At 48.0% G+C, this 20,000-nt stretch overlaps 2 protein-coding genes and 4 non-coding genes across 7 annotated transcripts in view; 1 reads left to right on the top strand and 5 right to left on the bottom strand.

Annotated features, from left to right (window-relative positions):
- The window catches only part of LOC133134380 (cytosolic phospholipase A2 zeta-like), an 18,810-nt gene extending 8,293 nt beyond the window's left edge, over positions 1 to 10,517 (bottom strand). The window contains exons 1-10 of one of the 2 annotated variants that reach the window (XM_061250599.1): positions 9,983 to 10,517; positions 6,217 to 6,433; positions 4,532 to 4,604; positions 3,419 to 3,555; positions 2,341 to 2,466; positions 2,139 to 2,179; positions 1,874 to 1,916; positions 1,128 to 1,182; positions 742 to 896; positions 480 to 611 (exon numbers count right to left, since the gene is read on the bottom strand). In XM_061250599.1, the coding sequence (XP_061106583.1) occupies positions 480 to 611; positions 742 to 896; positions 1,128 to 1,182; positions 1,874 to 1,916; positions 2,139 to 2,179; positions 2,341 to 2,466; positions 3,419 to 3,555; positions 4,532 to 4,604; positions 6,217 to 6,327 (873 nt within the window). In that variant the 5' untranslated portion in view covers positions 6,328 to 6,433; positions 9,983 to 10,517. Of the gene's footprint in view, positions 1 to 479; positions 612 to 741; positions 897 to 1,127; positions 1,183 to 1,873; positions 1,917 to 2,138; positions 2,180 to 2,340; positions 2,467 to 3,418; positions 3,556 to 4,531; positions 4,605 to 6,216; positions 6,441 to 9,982 lie in introns of those variants that run through there. The other variant, XM_061250600.1, reaches the window with a different exon arrangement.
- On the bottom strand, positions 7,316 to 7,387 carry trnaa-ugc (transfer RNA alanine (anticodon UGC)). The gene has a single exon. It is a non-coding gene; the product is annotated as a tRNA-Ala (tRNA).
- trnaa-agc (transfer RNA alanine (anticodon AGC)) lies at positions 8,523 to 8,594 on the bottom strand. The gene has a single exon. It is a non-coding gene; the product is annotated as a tRNA-Ala (tRNA).
- trnaa-ugc (transfer RNA alanine (anticodon UGC)) lies at positions 8,987 to 9,058 on the bottom strand. The gene has a single exon. It is a non-coding gene; the product is annotated as a tRNA-Ala (tRNA).
- On the bottom strand, positions 9,689 to 9,760 carry trnaa-ugc (transfer RNA alanine (anticodon UGC)). Its single transcript has one exon. It is a non-coding gene; the product is annotated as a tRNA-Ala (tRNA).
- Positions 10,518 to 10,608: 91 nt separating the features above from the next.
- ehd4 (EH-domain containing 4) overlaps positions 10,609 to 20,000 on the top strand; it is a 32,639-nt gene continuing 23,247 nt past the window's right edge. Inside the window, exons 1-2 of the mRNA XM_061250601.1 lie at positions 10,609 to 11,012; positions 17,477 to 17,653. Of these exons, the coding sequence (XP_061106585.1) occupies positions 10,783 to 11,012; positions 17,477 to 17,653 (407 nt within the window). The 5' untranslated portion in view covers positions 10,609 to 10,782. The remainder of the gene's footprint in view (positions 11,013 to 17,476; positions 17,654 to 20,000) is intronic.

Raw genomic sequence — 20,000 nt, 5'->3', positions numbered from 1 at the left:
TATTTTTTAGTCCTCTGCTGCTGTGGCCTATCCACTTAGAGGTTTGACGTGTTGTGTTCATGCTCTTCTGCATACCACTGTTGTAATGAATGGTTATTTCACCTTCAAACAGTCTGCTCCTTCTCCTCTGACCTCTGACCTCTCTCATTAACGCGTTTTGCCCACAGAACTGCTGCTCACTGGATGTTTTTCACACCATTCTCTGCAAACTCTAGAGACTGTTGTGTTGTGACTTCTTGGTTCTCAGTACCTGTGCTACACAGCTTTCTTTTTTTATTTATTTTTATTGTTTTAATCTTTACAAAGTGCATAGAGCAGCAATAGAGCAAGACATAAACTGACCATATCAAGACACACCCACCCTGCTGTTTCCCGCACTCACCAATCTCACCAACCCCCGCACATTTTCATATTTCACTGCTGTCTGTTGCCTTAGAGACACAGGTGAGACAGACGCAGCTGCGCTTGGCAACGCTCACCTGTCCCACAGGTACAGACAGGGTCACCAGCTGGTCGACGGGGAGCGGCCGCAGAGCGACCGCACAGGAACCCACTCCACCCCGCGTCTCTTTCCCAGAATCCCCCTCTCCATCCTGCTTCTGCTCTTCATCCTTTACAAACACAACAAACACAACCACCTTTTACACACACCCTGAGACACCTGCACAGGTGAGCTGTAGACACAGGTGAGCTGTAGACACAGGTGAGCTGTAGACACAGGTGAGCTGGGCGTGGCTGCACCTCCTCCTGCAGGCTGTGGATCTCCAGATGCGTGTCCTGGTCCCTGGTGAAGTGGAACAGAACCGGCCTGGCTGGCTCACTGCCTGGGTCCGCCCTCAGAACCACCTGCTCCTGATCATACGGTCCGGTCAGCTTCAGAACCAGGTCCTGCCCCTCTGAACAGCCCACAGTTTGGGTCAGAACCAGAGCTGCTCATTTGGGTCAACCCTAAACTGTAACTCAGTGAAAGGATACAGCAGACCATGTCATTCATTCACATCATTTCACTGAACACTTCATTATACACGCTTTTATTTCTGCATTTACAATACAACATAACCTCTTATATTATGAGTGGGCAGTGATTACTGTCCTCCAATGGGGTAACAAGTTATTTCTCAACCTACCCTTTTCCTTTTCCACTCCTTCAACTTTGACCTCCAGGAGAGAGAACGGCTCAGCCTGGGTGAAAGCAAACTCTTAATAAATATACATGTTGAGTAACTAAGGAAAAACACAAAACATACACTTGAGCACTTTATTAGGTATTTATTTAACTTATTTCTTAGAATTCTACTGCTGTAGCCTGTCCACTTTGCGTTATAATGTGTTGTGTGTTCAGAGATGCTCTTCTGCATACCACTGTTGTAATGTGTGGTTATTTGAGTTACTGTCACCTTCCTATCAGCTTTGACCGGTCTGGCCCTTCTCCTCTGACGTCTCTCATTAACAAGACATTTCTGTCTGCAGAACTGGTGCTCACTGGATTAGTTTGTGTGAAAATCCCATGTGATCAGCAGTCTTTGAGATACTCAAACCACCCTGTCTGCCACCAACAATCATTCCACAATCATTTTTTCCCCCAGTCTGATGGTTGATGTGAACATTAACTGAAGCTCCTGACCCGTATCTACATGATTGTATGCATTGCACTGCTGCCACACAATTGGCTGATTAGATAAGCGCATGAATAAGTAGGTGTGATAAAGTAAAAAATGTTCCTAATACAGTGCTCAGTGAGTGTGTATTTCAGCGCTGTGAGTGACAAGGTTCTGTAGTGTTTGAGCGTAAAGCAATGAGGTTCTGGTGTGTGTGTGTGTGTGTGTGTGTAAATTTACGAGGTTCTGGTGGGTTTATGTGGTAGGATTCTCACCACTAGGACTCCATTAGTGAGGCAGGTTCCTGGCGGTTGTTTGCTGCAATAGAGGCACACAGTTTAAAAACCACTTTTCACATCTGCAGATTGTTTCCCAACCCAAATAACGGTTTCCAGCCAAACAGTCACAGGAGAAGCACAAACACAGCATTATCACCTCTCAATTCACTCCAATGAACAATGAAGGAAAACTTTCCTCCATCTTCAGATGCAAGTGGAACACACACCTCCACCTGTCCAACACACTCCATCTCACACTCACCTCTCCTCTATCTCAAACTCCACCCAAAGTTCATCTTTTTCCTGAAACCCAGGAAAGCACTGTTAGACACCCACCTACAAAATCTTTCATTGAATACAAATATTGATCTGATCTGTACAACACACTACCTATACAGTAGAGCATACAGCAATGTCATGTATTTAATCCTGAATCCCCACCAAGTAGATATGAACGTGGTCACCTCAGGGTCCAGAGGGAAGACCTTCCTCTCTCTCTTCCCTGGATAGAGGTTGCTGAGGTCGAACAGGACGGTGGAGCAGTCCACCTTCACCCAGTCTTCATCACAGATGCTGAGCTCCAAAACGTTCTGGGGGGGGTGAAGTAAATAAACATTCATTTCCTCAGAACGACCGAGCATCACAGAGTCTGAATAATTAGTCTGAAGTTAAACTCCAAACTTTGCTATATTTTATGCTTATCTTACAATATAGCAGACACCAGACGGACTGTGAGCTGCCTTTCACAGCCGTAATGCAGGTGTATTGCCCAGGTGAAAGGTGTGTACCCAGTAATCAGGCAGGTGACTCAGTGGGTGTGTCTGCTGGCCTGTGGCCTTCATGCAGTGCAGTCGTAGAGCACGCTCAGTCATTTTAATGTGCTCTGCACCTGTTTCGCTGTGTTAACATGTTTTTCATTTGTGTTAGTGTGTTTTCTGTGTGTGTTAGCGTGTTCTCTGTGTGTTACAATGTTTTTTGTTTCTTTTAGTGCGTTTTTGTGTGATAATGTGTTTTCTGTTTCTGTTAGTGCGTTTTCTGTGTGTGTTGTTACATTACATTACATTATTGGCATTTGGCAGACGCTCTTATCCAGAGCAACATACAGTTGATTAGACTAAGCAGGAGACAATCCTCCCCTGGAGCAATGCAGGGTTAAGGACCTTGCTCAGGGCCCAAAGGCTCTGTGGATCTTATTGTGGCTACACCGGGATTAGAACCACCGACCTTGCGTGTCCCAGTCATGTACCTTAACCACTATGCGACAGGCCACCCCTGTTGTGCGTATTAACATGTTTTCTGTGTGTGTCAGCTTGTTTGTTGTGTGTGTTAGCGTGTTTTCCATGTGTCAGCGTGTTTTCTGTGTGTGTCAGCTTGTTTGTTGTGTGTGTCAGCATGTTTTCTGTGTGTGTCAGCTTGTTTGTTGTGTGTGTCAGCATGTTTTCTGTGTGTGTCAGCGTGTTTGTTGTGTGTGTCAGCGTGTTTTCTGTGTCAGCGTGTTTTCCGTGTGTCAGCGTGTTTTCGGTGTACGGTGGCTGGACCCACCTTCACGTGGCCGTGCACACGGAAGTGGAAGGTCTCGTTCCACTCGGGGAAGCGGGTCTTATGGATGGTGCGGGTGCGGTACGTCTGGGAGGTGGCTGTCGGGAGCCGCAGGCTAATGTAGCATTCTGACTCTGACACTGACGACAGAGCAGAGAGCTGAGTGACTATGGCAGCAAAACATCTGCACTGCTAACATGGCTAATGCACAGCTAACACAAGGCTAATGCACTGCTAACATGGCTAATGCACAGCTAACACAAGGCAAATGCACTGCTAACATGGCTAATGCACAGCTAACACAAGGCTAATGCAATGCTAACATGGCTAATGCACAGCTAACACAAGGCTAATGCACTGCTAACATGGCTAATGCACAGCTAACACAAGGCTAATGCACTGCTAACATGGCTAATGCACAGCTAACACAAGGCTAATGCACTGCTAACATGGCTAATGCACAGCTAACACAAGGCTAATGCAATGCTAACATGGCTAATGCACAGCTAACACAAGGCTAATGCACTGCTAACATGGCTAATGCACAGCTAACACAAGGCTAATGCACTGCTAACATGGCTAATGCACAGCTAACACAAGGCTAATGCACTGCTAACATGGCTAATGCACAGCTAACACAAGGCTAATGCACTGCTAACATGGCTAATGCACAGCTAACACAAGGCTAATGCACTGCTAACATGGCTAATGCACAGCTAATACAAAACGAATGCACAGCTAACACAAGGTTATGCACAGCTAACACAAGGCTAATCCACAGATAACACAAGACTAATGCACAGATAACAGAGAAAAACAACAAATGCCCACCAAAGCATAGCTTTAGCATAGCTCATAGACTTAGCTATGTAGTCTCTATAGAGCAGGGCTGTAACCCTATTCCTGGATCTACCATCCTGTAGGTTTTCATGTGAATGCTAATTTGGCACACCTGAATTTGCTTAGTAGCAGCTCAACAGGATCTGTAGCTGTTGAATGAGGTGTGCTATGTGTGTGTTATGATTGGAGTGAAAAGCTACAGACGGGTAGATCTCCAGGAACAGGTATCGGAGGAGGTGTATCGGGGCAGGGGGCCCAGGCTTGGGCAGCACTCACAGAAGTCGAGTTTGGGGATGTGGGACGCTCGCAGAACCCTCACAGTCACATTCCAGTACGGGTCCGTTTCCCTCTGAAAAACACACACGCCTGAGCCACACCTAGAAACGGTCACATCGCAATGCCAAAGCCGCTCAGTGAGCTGTGTGTGAGTGTGTGAGTGTGTGTGTGTGTGTGTGTGTGTGAGTGTGTGTGAGTGTGTGTGTGTGTGTGTGTGTGTGAGAGTGTGTGTGTGAGTGTGTGTGTGTGTGTGTGTGTGTGTGTGTGAGTGTGGGTGTGTGAGTGTGTGTGTGTGTGGGTGTGTGTGTGTGAGTGTGAGTGTGTGTGTGTGAGTGTGTGTGTGTGTGTGTATGAGTGTGTGAGTGTGAGTGTGTGTGTGTGAGTGTGAGTGTGTGAGTGTGTGTGTGTGAGTGTGTGTGTGTGTGTGTATGAGTGTGTGAGTGTGAGTGTGTGTGTGTGAGTGTGAGTGTGAGTGTGTGTGTGTGAGTGTGAGTGTGTGAGTGTGTGTGTGTGTGTGTGTGTGTGTGTGAGTGTGTGTGTGTGTGTGTATGAGTGTGTGAGTGTGAGTGTGTGTGTGTGAGTGTGAGTGTGAGTGTGTGTGTGTGAGTGTGAGTGTGTGAGTGTGTGTGTGTGTGTGTGTTGTGACCTGGGGGGGCTGTGATCTGCCGCACACTCCACCTGCCCATCAACCGGCAGCCACACCTACTACAGCTTTCCAAAGGCTGCCATTGGTCTGACTGCAGTGACTGAGCCCAGTAACCAATGGCAAATCAGTGTGAACCCTAATGCTCAAGCAGAAACATTAGTCTGAAAAATCAGCTGTATACATTGCCAAGATATGCACTTTATTGTACATCGCTCTTCACATTTACATTTACATTTTTGTCATTTTGTCACGCTTTTAATCCAAAGTGACTTACAAGTGCATAGGTTCTACCACAAGTCAAAGCATCACATCCAGAACTAGGAAAATACACATGAAGTGCTGTTCTAAACATAGTCGTCATCATAAGTGCCAAATATTTTTTTTTTTTTTTTTTTTTTTTGGGGGGGTTAGACAAGGATAGGGACATCAGAAAGGAACGGCAGGGGAAATCAGGAGGGAGGACTAAGGTAGAGTTTGATGAGAGCGTCTGCCAAATGCCTGTAATGTAATGTAATTTAAGTATGTCCTCTTGTTGGGGCCAAAGACATTTAAACAGAAGTAGAAATAATATCATCTATTTTTATTTAATCTAATCTAATTCCCATCTAATTGCCAAATACAACTGTTGCAATGACATTTCACAACAAACGAAAGCAGCGCTCTGTTCTGGGTGTGGACAGGGAGCTCAGGAGCCGGTTTGCAGAGTAAAGCCGGTGCCAGAACTCCAGACACCTGCAGAACATGACATCCGCTGGTCCTTATTTTCATACATGCCTCTAAACCGACTGCATTTCTTTTGCATGTTGAAATGAAAGTACAGCATTTTCAAACTGTGTCCTCCCATACACTATTGGTAATCATATCAACAGAACCTTTTTTATGTATATATACTCTTTACTTAGCAGTGGTTTATTTCTGAAAGAACTACAATATGCTACGCATATGCATTGCTCCGTTGCTATGTGCTCATTGATTTGTGTGTAACCTCTCACGGACGCATACTGTACGCGGGGCAGTCGGGATGTGTACATTGGCTTACCCACGTTTCCCTGAGTCTGGGATCCTCCGGTGTCGCATTTTGGTGCCTGAGCAGCGCCGCGGAGATCAACGGCAGCAGCCGCTCTCCGACACCGAGCGCCCTGGCGCGCATCGCCGGTCCAGCTGTCCCTCTCGTTTATTCCCCGCTCACTCCACACACCGGTCGCGATCCCTCCGGAATCTTCCTCCGTTCTCTCCTTACAGGCAGCGATGCGGGGCTTTAAATGAGCAACGAAAAAATGCAGCACTCACATTTCCGGTTTGACGAGCGTGAGACTTCTCCAAAGTCACAAAGTCGCGCGCAAGAACAAACATGCTGCGCTATTAATCACACCGTTTCTGTCATCTGGCTTAACGTTACAAACGCGCGTCTGACCCTTTCACTCGGAGAAACTGCTTTCTCTCCCTCAAATTCTAAAGATCAGTGCTGTGAGCCTGCAGCTGGGATTCAGTTGGGTTTAGATAAAGAGCCCAGGAACGCCTCTTCTGTGAGCAGATGAAGAGTTCAGCATCACAGGAAGAAGCCGTCTGCACTGAGACCCCCAGGCCCTGTGCATGAGGACATTTTACTCTGTCCTGGTAAATCTTTTATCCTTCTTTGTTCCTCTTTCCAGGGTCCCCTCCGCGGGCTCTTCAAACACTCCACCCAGCCCCCCGCCCTGCGGTCATGGACTACTGCAGCCCCGCTTCCCCCCCGCCACAATGTCACACTTCACATGAATGACCACAACAATAATACAAAAACAATCCGTACCACATCTAATTGCCCAATAACATTAATAAAATCTGTGTTCCATGTCTGTGTCTGAATAGATCCCCCCTGTGTGCTACTGTAGTCCCTGTTTGTACCGTAGATCCATTCATTTGAAAGTTGTAGTTTGTAATGTATTTATTTATTTATTGTCTATGTCTGTCTATGACTGTCCCAATATCAATCTTCTTTTTTATCAGTATTTTGGAATTAGTTTTGTATTTTGTCATCACAGTTTGTGATGAAACTGTTCCCTAATTTTTGTAAATTGACTCCTAAAAAAACCCTAAACAGAACAAACATGGTGTTTGAAGAGCTGCAGAAAATGGGTTTGCCCAAATTAAAGAGCTGGAGATGCTGGGGATCGAACCCAGGACCTCATACATGCAAAGCATGCGCTCTACCACTGAGCTACATCCCCTGTGAAGATGCCACATACTCTAGCAGGGAACTCACAGAGCCTGAAGGATAGCCGTTTTGTGAGTTGAGATCTACCTCACGGCCCCTTTCTGAAGCTCTGAGAGCAGGCCTCCCTGGCGTTCCCTGAAGGGGATGTTTGGTCTTGGGTTCAACCCTCAGATGTTTAATTTGGGCGACCCACTTGCAAACAAAAAAAACTGGTTCCACTACATCTTGGTTTAATACATTACATTACATTATTGGCATTTGGCAGACGCTCTTATCCAGAGCGACGTACAACAAAGTGCATACCCATAACCAGGCATAAGTGCGCTGAAAGACCCGAGAGGGAAGTACAATTTCAACTGCTACCTGTACAACAAAGATAAGGACGAGGGCCAATATTTTATTTTTTATTTTTTTTTGGAACAAAGAAACAAACAAACAGAGCAAAAGTGACCAAAGTTAATTATCCAAACACTGCTTACCTAGCCAACTAAAAATACCGATACACAAAGCAAGTCACAGAGACAACAATTAAGGTTCACAGGGAGGTAGGGAGGGATGGGGAGAGGTGCTGCTTGAAGAGGTGTGTCTTCAGCTTGCGCTTGAAGGTGGGGAGAGATTCTATAGTTCTGACCTCAACGGGGAGTTCGTTCCACCACCGTGGAGCCAGAACAGACAGTAGTCGTGAGCGTGAGGTGGAGGTAATACTTTGTGCAAACACCCCTGGCAAAGATGACAGCCATGAGTCTTTTTCCATAATTTCTGATCATGTTAGAGAACACATTTGGATGGATTTTTGACCATTCCTCCATGTAGAACTTTCCAGAATCATTGATATCCTTGGGACACCCCCTTCTTCAGTTCAGACCACAGGGTTTTAATGGGATTCTGGAGACTGAGAAAGCCATTGCAGAACATGGTTGTTGTTCTTACTTAACCGTTTATGTGTGGATTTTGATCTTTTGGTATCCTTGGAGTTATTGTCTTGCTGGATAATCTACCTACGACCAAGACTCAATTGGACCAATTCAAAAATCAATTTTCTGCAGCTTTTAATGGTGGTAATGGTGGCAGATCCAAGGTTCAGTGTTGGTCATTTTAAAACTGGTTCTAACACTGGTTTATCACATGGTTTGCCCAAGTTAAAGAGCTGGAGATGCCGGGGATTGAACCCAGGACCTCATACATGCTAAGCATGCGCTCTACCACTGAGCTACATCCCCTGACTGCATGATCCCAACACGACCCCACACACATCCCCCACACAACCACACATCCAACACATCCAACACATCCCCCACACCCCCACACATGACCCCACATCCCCTACAACACAAGTCACACTACATACATGACCCCACACACACGACATGAACCAACAGCTCAATGGACAAACAAACTTGGTGTTTCAGGTTTTCTTTGTTGAGCACTTAATCAATTGGAGAAGTTGATTACACAGTTAACTCACCTCACCTGATTCTCAAAGGGTGCTGATTATACAACACAAGACACATCGTCTACAAGAACCAACACTGAACCTCAGCTCTGGCACAATAGTCAAACAAACATGGTGTTTGAAGAGCTGCAGAAAATGTGTTTGCCCAAATTAAAGAGCTGGAGATGCAGGGGATTGAACCCAGGACCTCATACATGCAAAGCATGCGCTCTACCACTGAGCTACATCCCCACACACTGAGCACATCCCCACATCCCCACACACTGAGCCAGGAGGAGGCTGCAAACATCCCCTTTGCAGGCTATGAATGAATGTACAGCTAGACCTGCAGACAGCAAGGCGCCAGATTCAGGGCTTTGCACAAGATACTTTTACAGATTTCAAGGCAGGGTGAAAGCATCCATTTATTAAAGGTGATCATAAAATAAATGATAAATGAAAGCTTGGTTTAGTTTCAATCCGTCATTTGGTTTTTTTTTCTGGGGGTTTGTAGTGCCCCCTACTGGCTGATTTGAATATATCTATAGTTATTTACTGGGCACCCATCCTTCGAAACCAACTTCAGTGGGCCAAAGCAGAGCAGTTACTCTGTTGCAGGTCTCACCCATTATATACTTGATTGGATAATTGCAGCCATGTTATTTTTTCTGATTATGCTGTTTTTTGTGAATCTGAATCCAATAAATATCCACAGCAACTTGGGCGCAGTTTTTTTCACAAACAAAACGGGCAATTATTATGAAGATATCATTATGCTATTCAATAGAACACATCCTGCAACACTAGTGGTTTCTATCATCCCACCACATTTTTCCGGAGAAACTGCACTGCACGGACAACGGAGGAGCAACAGGAAAGAACTGGAAACGCAGGGGGTCGAACCCTGGACATCATACATGCAAAGCACGCGCTCTACCACTGAGCTACATCCCCACACGGGTACAACCCCGAAACTGATTTCCCTCGTTTTTTCCCAGAAGTTTTTGAGTAGTTATTTTACCTACACTTGAACTCGAAAACGTTTGCACTTTATAAGGCAACACATTGACTATTAATTAGCTACCCAGTTAAGGCGTCTTACTCCAACTGTTGCGTGTCGAGCTGAAATCAGGGAAATCACAGTTATACATTGGCATGAGTTGACACAAGTCTTACTGGCTATACTGCTTCCACAGGTTAGAAAGCGCTGACCGGCAGGTGGCCCTCCAGCGCGACAGAGGTCTGTCACTTCTGCCATGGCGAGGATTCTGTGGTCACGTTACACGCATCCCGGAGTGGCTATGGTAAGCGCAGATGGCGCTTTGTTTATTTGCCTGGACCGCCGTTGCTAGGCACCAGAGGAACAACCTGATTTGTGACCTGCATGAAAAATGTCTTACCAAACGGAACCGCAAGGTGGCCGTGTTACCCATATTGTGTGACGTTTACGGCCCAAAACTACGCTCTGTGATCGAGTCACCAAAGCAACACTGGCTAGCTTATATATGTTTTTCATTTCTCCACTAGATGGTGGTTTATCATGTCATACAGTGATACTGGGTACGATCCTCCTTTTTTTTTCTCAGAAAAAAATATGTTCACTTTGTGAACACAATGATAGAGCGACTTTTATTTAACAATTAGACAATGTTTCCAAACTTAAACTACATTATATTATTCAAATAACCTTTAATTCGTTATAATGTTATCTCTACCAATCTGACAGCAGCCAACTCATCGCCAAAAGTTATGGCGGAATTTACTGCAGTCCTATTGGACGCCTCGTGAATATTCAGGTATGACGTCAGGCGACGGGTGTAGCCGCTCAGGTGAGTCCAGGAACTGCACTGCGCGGAGCTGCCACGCATCCTCACAGCGTTTCAAACGAATACAAGCCGCCGATCCCCTCCGGCGTCCGGGCAGCAGGAAAAAAGCACTACTTTGGCGTTTATTTGAAGAACTGAGGATTTTCCACCATGTTCAGCTGGGCAAACAAGGAACAGGGAGGCAGAAACAAAGACAGCGAGATGTTTCAGACCGTCACTGAGGGACTCCAGAGTCTCTACACCAAGAAACTGTTTCCGCTGGAGGAGACGTATCTTTTCCACGATTTCCACTCTCCGGCGTTGGAGGCGGCGGATTTCCAGAGCAAACCGATGGTGCTGCTCGTGGGGCAGTACTCCACGGGGAAAACGACTTTCATCAGGTACTGTAGCATATCGTGCGCTTCGATAAGCGACCTGTCGGCTGGCTACGTTTTCAAAACTAACGCTAGCTATTTTAGTCATCGAACAGCCAGCCAGTTCAGCGGCATGTTGATTGTAATCGGGCAAAAACAACAACAAAAAAATAAAATAACGGACTAACAGTAGCATCCTGATGTCCTGTGGGCTGGGCAGAATAGCAAACGACCTAACTGGATAGCCTAATTATAATTTATTAGCAGCGTCTGATTGCTTCATCGTTTCCCACCCACAGAAGCAGGTTGCACAATGACAGCTCTGGGTGTGGGAGATTGTAGCCGATAATTAGCTCACAGCTCAGCCTATGTGTAGCTGATATAAAACACCGTGTATGCAACGTTATCCACATGTAAAACTTGTCAATGCCGTTATTTCCAAAGTGTGTCGGAGGTTCACAGCGAACAGGGCGCTGCTCGACCCTTATCCACGGCTCACTGGCGACTCATCCTGCTACGGATCGGCGGGGTTGGTTTACCACTGGGTGGGACTAAACCAGAGTCCGGATTAAAGTATTTTAGCGTCGTTAGCGGGGATAAAACGCGGAAGTGATCTCATTTGAGGAATTCGGGTAAAAACGTCCATGCGTTTAAACAAGTGCATGCACGTATATAGTTACCCGAATTCCCCAAACGATGGAGCTCGAACGGGGCAGAACAACAGTGTTTATATACAAATTCAATGGAAAACCTGGCCAACCGGTTTGGGTAACGTAGAGGGAAGCTCTTTCACCGGCAGATATAAACATTACATCCGTATATGCCCCAGATACAAACAGGACACAGCAGGGAATGACAGCCAGAAGGTCGGCTACAGAATTATTACCATGTACTTCTGGGAAGGAAGAGTATCCAGATAAATCGTCCCCTTCCCAACTTTGATGGCATATTTACGTCATGTTGTCATTGAGAGTTTCTTCGCCGCAGAAAAAAACACCATCAGAAGGATGTGTTCATATGAAACGCAGTTTTGGTGTTTATGCTTTTGTGTTGCTTTCAACACTTCTCGTGTCAGTTACAGATAGGCCTATATAATTTATGTGTTGCGATTTGGAGGTTTTTCTCATAGGCCTCCCTTCTGGGTGTTCGGCGGTCTTTTAATCCGCTGTTTTAACCGTTTCCTCTTTTCATTTTCGCTTCTTCTTTTTTGCGTGAATAGTCTCTGCATGTACAGAGAGAGAGAGGAGAAAGAAAAGAGACAGAGAGAGAGAGAGAATGCCGCCGCACACTTTGGACAGAATCGCTTCAGCTGAATGAAACCGGCTGCGGGGTGGGCCACAGCTCTGTGCGGCCCGCTGGAGATTCAGTTCTGCGGCCCAGTGCAGCTGGAGACTCAGTTCTGGGTGCAATCCGCACGGTCACGGCGGCTGACATGAGGGACACTGTGTGTGTGTGTGTGTGTGTGTGTGTGTGTGTGTGTGGAGCGCCGTTTGCAGGGAGCGTAAGTTCAGGGTTTTGGCTTAACAGCTCAGATTGGTGTGGATGTGGATTTCTGCCCTAGAGCAGAGCTGTTTTATTGGTCTGAAGGTCAGCACTCTCTACATAAGCATGCTGGGGCATCGCACCATATCTGTGTCTACTCATGAGATGGTTAAAAAAAAAAAAATCTGGCTGTATTGCATTGGTCGGTGATGTGTCTGTGTCTGTACTGTGTGAGCTTGTGTGTGCGCGTGCGTGCGTGTGTTTGCGTGCGTGCGTGTGTGTGTGCTTGCAGGGTCGTGGAGCCGTGTGTGTCTTTGTACAGTACTGTTTCTCCGTGTCTACTGTGTCTGTGATGCATATTTGTCTGTAATGTGTGTGTCTACTGTGTTTGTGTATATGACTCTGTACTGCCTCTCTCTGCGTTGCGTCTGTGTCTGTAATGACTGTAGTCTTTGTCTGTGCTGTGTGTGTCTGTACTGTGTGTGTGTACTACAAGCATGTCTGTACTGTGTGTGTATGTGCTGTGTGTGTACTGCAAGCATGTCTGTACTGTGTGTGTATGTGCTGTGTGTGTACTGCAAGCATGTCTGTACTGTGCGTGTCTGTACTGTGTGTTATTCTCCCTGCTGAATGTGCTCTCCTAACTCCTTGATTGCTAGCGGGATCTGGACCTGGACCTGCTGTCTTTAATACATTTGGTGCTTTATTGTAAAATGTTTTTAGTGCTATGGAAACATCAGTTTAATTCTGTGGTGTGTAGGGAGGTGCTGAGCTGGGGTGTGTATGAGGAGGTGCTGAGCTGGGGTGTGTATGAGGAGGTGCTGAGCTGGGGTGTGTATGGGGGGGTGCTGAGCTGGGGTGTGTATGAGGAGGTGCTGAGCTGGGGTGTGTATGAGGAGGTGTTGAGCTGGGGTGTGTATGAGGAGGTGCTGAGCTGGGGTGTGTATGGGGAGGTGCTGAGCTGGGGTGTGTATGAGGAGGTGCTGAGCTTGGGTGTGTATGGAGGTGCTGAGCTGGGGTGTGTATGGGGAGGTGCTGAGCTGGGGTGTGTATGGGGAGGTGCTGAGCTGGGGTGTGTATGAGGAGGTGCTGAGCTGGGGTGTGTATGAGGAGGTGTTGAGCTGGGGTGTGTATGAGGAGGTGCTGAGCTGGGGTGTGTATGGGGAGGTGCTGAGCTGGGGTGTGTATGAGGAGGTGCTGAGCTTGGGTGTGTATGGAGGTGCTGAGCTGGGGTGTGTATGGGGAGGTGCTGAGCTGGGGTGTGTATGAGGAGGTGCTGAGCTGGGGTGTGTATGGGGAGGTGCTGAGCTGGGGTGTGTATGAGGAGGTGTTGAGCTGGGGTGTGTATGGGGAGGTGCTGAGCTGGGGTGTGTATGAGGAGGTGCTGATCTGGGGTGTGTATGGGGAGGTGCTGAGCTGGGGTGTGTATGAGGAGGTGCTGAGCTGGGGTGTGTATGGGGAGGTGCTGAGCTGGGGTGTGTATGAGGAGGTGCTGATCTGGGGTGTGTATGGGGAGGTGCTGAGCTGGGGTGTGAATGGAGGTGCTGAGCTGGGGTGTGTATGGGGAGGTGCTGAGCTGGGGTGTGTATGGGGAGGTGCTGAGCTGGGGTGTGTATGAGGAGGTGCTGAGCTGGGGTGTGTATGAGGAGGTGCTGAGCTGGGGTGTGTATGAGGAGGTGCTGAGCTGGGGTGTGTATGAGGAGGTGCTGAGCTTGGGTGTGTATGGGGAGGTGCTGAGCTGGGGTGTGTATGAGGAGGTGCTGAGCTGGGGTGTGTATGAGGAGGTGCTGAGCTGGGGTGTGTATGAGGAGGTGCTGAGCTGGGGTGTGTATGAGGAGGTGCTGAGCTGGGGTGTGTATGAGGAGGTGCTGAGCTGGGGTGTGTATGAGGAGGTGCTGAGCTGGGGTGTGTATGAGGAGGTGCTGAGCTGGGGTGTGTATGAGGAGGTGCTGAGCTGGGGTGTGTATGAGGAGGTGCTGAGCTGGGGTGTGTATGAGGAGGTGCTGAGCTGGGGTGTGTATGGGGAGGTGCTGAGCTGGGGTGTGTATGAGGAGGTGCTGAGCTGGGGTGTGTATGAGGAGGTGCTGAGCTGGGGTGTGTATGAGGAGGTACCGCCATCCCGCCGCGATGTCAGGCCGAGTGCCTCGCTGCTTGTGATAAACGGCCCCCACCCACTCTAAAAATACTGCCATGTTTACGCTACGCCTCGTGTCCTTCCCCTGCTCCCTGACCTCTGACCCCTGGGGTCGCTCGTGCGGCAGAAATGATGTCAGAGACTGTGCTGACGCCGGTCCCCACCCTGAGTGTCCCTCCTGCCCCCCCTCTGTAGCCCTCCTCCCACCCCCCACCCTGAGTGTCCCTCCCTAACCCCCCCCCACCCTGAGAGACCCTTCCTAACCCCCCCCACCCCCACCCTGAGAGACCCTGCTGGATCCTGCCTTCGTCTCCAGAAGTCTTATCGCTTCTTCCCCTGTCTGACCCCGCCCCTTCCTGTGAGCACAGGAGTCAGCCAGCAGAGGACAGCCCTTCCCAGCATGCACTGTGGCATGAGAGCCGGAGGTGTTGTCTCTGTGTGTTCTCACACCTGGCAGTAAAGGCCAGCAGCTCTTCATTATTTATTTATCCTGAAACCCACACCGGCTTCTCCCTGACACGGCCCGTTTCTGGGGAACCGCCAGCCTGTTTCAAACATCAGAACCTCGCCCTCATCTTTATTTAGCACTCAGGGACACGCTCAGGGTCAGTGCCGAGTTTGCAGAGAAAACTCAATAACACACAATGGCACACACACATCCAATATTTACAAAACACAAAATTAAAACCTTATTATCTAATAAATAAGACGTTAATTACATTCACAATTAAGTATAGCAACGTTTGTAATCAGATTCCTGAAAAGAACCAATAGATCAATAACAAAGCATTGGGTTTGAGGCTCTGTTGTAGTTTAGTGTCTGGGGCACAGGATCTAAAGGGCGTTTTCCCTAATTCAGTGTAAATTGCAGGCACCTGGAGCTGAGATCTATACGGTTATAATTACCAGAGAGATGCAATCTGAGAGGCGTTTGTGTGCATTAAAGATCATAATCACCAGAGAGATGCAGAGATTATAACGCTGTTCTCCCGTGGCCCACCTGGCTGCTGCCTGGGCTCCGACCCAGAACAGAGGCCCAGCCCACGCGCAGCGTCATCCGCTCACAACCACGCCCTCCTCCCCCCTCCCGGGGAGCTCACACCCGTCTCCGCTGTCACACACCTGAGGGCGGGGCTCATCGTCGGGGAAACGGGCACTATGACGTCATTAATGTTTAAAATCCGCGTGGAGAGCTGAAAGACTGTGAGGGAGGGGCTGACTGGCTGGAGCTCTGCTTGGTTATGCTGATGATGCCCCTGATAAGGGCTCTGTGTACAGACAACAGTGACGGCTGTTTGGGCTAATCTACTGCGCATCCTGCAAGCCTCAACACCCTGCTCCCCTGACCCTATCCCACAACACCCTGCTCCCCCGACCCTATCCCAAAACACCCTGCTCCCCTGACCCTATCCCACAACACCCTGCTCCCCTGACCCTATCCCACAACACCCTGCTCCCCTGACCCTATCCCACAACACCCTGCTCCCCTGACCCTATCCCACAACACCCTGCTCCCCTGACCCTATCCCACAACACCCTGCTCCCCTGACCCTATCCCACAACACCCTGCTCCCCTGACCCTATCCCACAACACCCTGCTCCCCTGACCCTATCCCACAACACCCTGCTCCCCTGACCCTATCCCACAACACCCTGCTCCCCTGACCCTATCCCACAACACCTATCTTACTTTAATACCATAAGACCCAGATCCAGACTGAAGTTACCTTTTAGACTCCTGTTCTACACCTTTGTATTTAATCCCTGTCCGGGGCCAGTGCTGTCCCTGGCTGACTGAGGCACTCTGGGATAGCGGAGTTTAGCCGGCCCAGTCCAGAAATAACTGCCGCCGCATGATCAACTTTCAGGGACTTCTGCTTGGCAGATGAATTTGCTGAGGCTGCAGGTTTACATCCGGGCCTTTAGAGGCAGACAGTGCTGGGAGCACAGCACAGAAAGCACCCCCAGTGGGAAGTCTAACCCCCCCACACCACCACCGCCGTATGGCCAGGGGTTATAGGAGTCAGCTGCCCCACGGACTGGCTCAGGAACTGGGGAACACTGCTGTTCAGACATGTTATTTGTTAAAACAAAAGTTAAACAAATGTTTCAAGAAGACTGGTGACATGTAAGCAAATTAATAAGCTGGTTTTCTGCAAATTTTTGAGTTTACCTGTTCTGTGTGTTACAGGAAGCTGGTTTTATAGTACTGCGTCATGTATTACCTGTGGTGTGTGTGTGTGTGTGTGTTACAGGTATGTTACCTGTGTGTGTGTGTGTTGTAGGTGTGTTACCTGTGTGTGTGTGTGTGTTGCAGGTGTGTTACCTGTGTGTGTGTGTGTTGCAGGTGTGTTACCTGTGTGTGTGTGTGTGTTGTAGGTGTGTTACCTGTGTGTGTGTGTGTGTGTTGCAGGTGTGTTACCTGTGTGTGTGTGTGTGTTGTAGGTATGTTACCTGTGTGTGTGTGTGTTACAGGTATGTTACCTGTGTGTGTGTGTGTGTGTGTTACAGGTATGTTACCTGTTGTTACAGGTGTGTTACCTGTGTGTGTGTGTGTGTGTTACAGGTATGTTACCTGTGTGTGTGTGTGTGTTACAGGTATGTTACCTGTTGTTACAGGTATGTTACCTGTGTGTGTGTGTTACAGGTATGTTACCTGTTGTTACAGGTGTGTTACCTGTGTGTGTGTGTGTGTTACCTGTGTGTGTGTGTGTGTGTGTGTGTTGCAGGTATGTTACCTCTGTGTGTGTGTGTGTGTGTGTGTGTTACAGGTATGTTACCTGTTGTTGCAGGTATGTTACCTGTGTGTGCGTGTGTGTTACAGGTATGTTACCTGTTGTTACAGGTGTGTTACCTGTGTGTGTGTGTGTTGCAGGTACCTGCTGGAGCAGGACTTCCCCGGGATGCGGATTGGGCCGGAGCCCACCACCGATGGCTTCATCGCTGTGATGTACGGAGAGAACGAGGGCGTCATCCCCGGGAATGCCCTGGTCGTCGACCCCAGAAAACCCTTCCGGAAACTCAACGCCTTCGGCAACGCCTTCCTCAACAGGTGAGTGTGACGCTGCCATCACAAGCCCAACAGGAAGTGCCGTGGGGTGCACAGCTAAAGCAACGCAATCCATAGGGTATAATTGGCTACCAACTTGAAAATGGGGGAAAAAACCCCAACAGGATGCCGGAATATGAAGTAAAAATGTGGCTATATTAATGTTATGTAACTCCTTCATCAAGTGGGGAAAAAGTGCTGAGAAGGGCAACAAGACTGAGTCCTGGTTTGATTTGGCTATGTTTTATGAGGAAAGAGACAGTTAATATACTCAGGCCCACCATAAGGAGACTGTCAGGACATTTGATTTATTTGTTATTCAGTAAGTGATTGCAGAAGCAACATTGGAAGCATTTCTGTCATCAACATTAAAACTGAGTGAAAGTGAGTTTAATTTTCACATTGAAATAAGCTGGGTCTCCACTATCACACAGAGTTATGAGTCTGTAGCAGCGTACCAGGGCATGAAAAGGCCGTTAAATTTCACTGAGATAGCGCTGTGCTTGTTGTGAAGCTAACGTTGAGATAGCGCTGGCCTTGTTGTGAAGCTAACGTTGAGATAACGCTGGCCTTGTTGTGAAGCTAACGTTGAGATAACGCTGGCCTTGTTGTGAAGCTAACGTTGAGATAACGCTGGCCTTGTTGTGAAGCTAACGTTGAGATAACGCTGGGCTTGTTGTGAAGCTAACGTTGAGATAACGCTGGCCTTGTTGTGAAGCTAACGTTGAGATAGCGCTGGGCTTGTTGTGAAGCTAACGTTGAGATAACGCTGGCCTTGTTGTGAAGCCAACATTGAGATAGCGCTGGCCTTGTTGTGAAGCTAATGGTGAGATAACGCTGGCCTTGTTGTGAAGCCAACGTTGAGATAGCGCTGGCCTTGTTGTGAAGCTAACGTTGAGATAACGCTGGCCTTGTTGTGAAGCCAACGTTGAGATAGCGCTGGCGTTGTTGTGAAGCTAACGTTGAGATAGCGCTGGCCTTGTTGTGAAGCTAACGTTGAGATAGCGATGGCCTTGTTGTGAAGCTAACGTTGAGATAGCGCTGGCCTTGTTGTGAAGCTAACGTTGAGATAACGGCGGGTACGTCCTGTGGCTCCCTCCAGCAGCGTGTGCAAAACAGGATGGGTGTGGGGTGTGGGGTGTGGGGGGGGGGTGTGGGAGAGAGGTCGTTTGTCATTAATGCTGCTTTGTTTTATTTAATGTATTTTATTCACAGTGACTTCTGTCCACCCATTGTGCATTATTTCAGAGCTTGGCAGGGCCCAGCGGGCTAACGCTAATCAAGCTTTCCTATCCAATGCTGATAGAACAAGCTCAACAAACACACAGGGGTTTAGTGAGAAACAGGCCCTGCTTTTGTTTTATTGGTTGGGTTCCAGTGTGAAACCAGACTGTGTTATAATCTGTAACAGGGTAGGGTAATGGCATGCTACAGCGTTGCCTTATAGTGTATAACAGGGTTTGGCGGAAGTGTGTAACCATTTGGATTATGGTGTGTAATTGCTGAGTTGTAATCTGTAAAAGGGTTGGGTTATGGTGTGTAGCAGGGTTGGGTTATAGTGTGTAGCAGGGTTGGGTTATAGTGTGTAGCAGGGTTGTGTTATAGTGTGTAGCAGGGTTGTGTTATAGTGTGTAGCAGGGTTGGGTTATAGTGTGTAACAGGGTTGTGTTATAGTGTGTAACAGGGTTGTGTTATAGTGTGTAACAAGGTTGGGTTATAGTGTGCAACAGGGTTGTGTTATATTGTGTAACAGGGTTGTGTTATAGTGTGTAACAGGGTTGTGTTATAGTGTGTAGCAGGGTTGTGTTATAGTGTGTAGCAGGGTTGTGTTATAGTGTGTAGAAGGGTTGTGTTATAGTGTGTAGCAGGGTTGTGTTATAGTGTGTAACAGGTTTGGGTTATAGTGTGTAACAGGGTTGTGTTATAGTGTGTAACAGGGTTGTGTTATAGTGTGGAGCAGGGTTGTGTTATAGTGTGTAACAGGGTTGGGTTATAGTGTGTAACAGGGTTGGGTTATAGTGTGTAACATGGTTGGGTTATAGTGTGTAGAAGGGTTGTGTTATAGTGTGGAGCAGGGTTGGGTTATAGTTTGGAGCAGGGTTGGGTTATAGTGTGTAACAGGGTTGGGTTATAGTTTGGTTATCGCGCGGGTGATTATAGGCTATGTGCTGACTGGCCGGCGCTGTTTATGTAAGCGGAGCCAGAATGGGGTGTTTGTTTTGAGGTTCAGAGGCAGAATGGGGTGTTTGTTTTGAGGTTCGGAGGCGGAATGGGGTGTTTGTTTTGAGGTTCAGAGGCAGAATGGGGTGTTTGTTTTGAGGTTCGGAGGCAGAATGGGGTGTTTGTTTTG

This window comes from Conger conger, chromosome 1 (genome assembly GCF_963514075.1).
Source record: "Conger conger chromosome 1, fConCon1.1, whole genome shotgun sequence".
NCBI lineage: Eukaryota > Metazoa > Chordata > Actinopteri > Anguilliformes > Congridae > Conger > Conger conger.
Note: the sequence above shows the minus strand (reverse complement) of the source record. Positions and strands in the feature narration are given on the sequence as shown.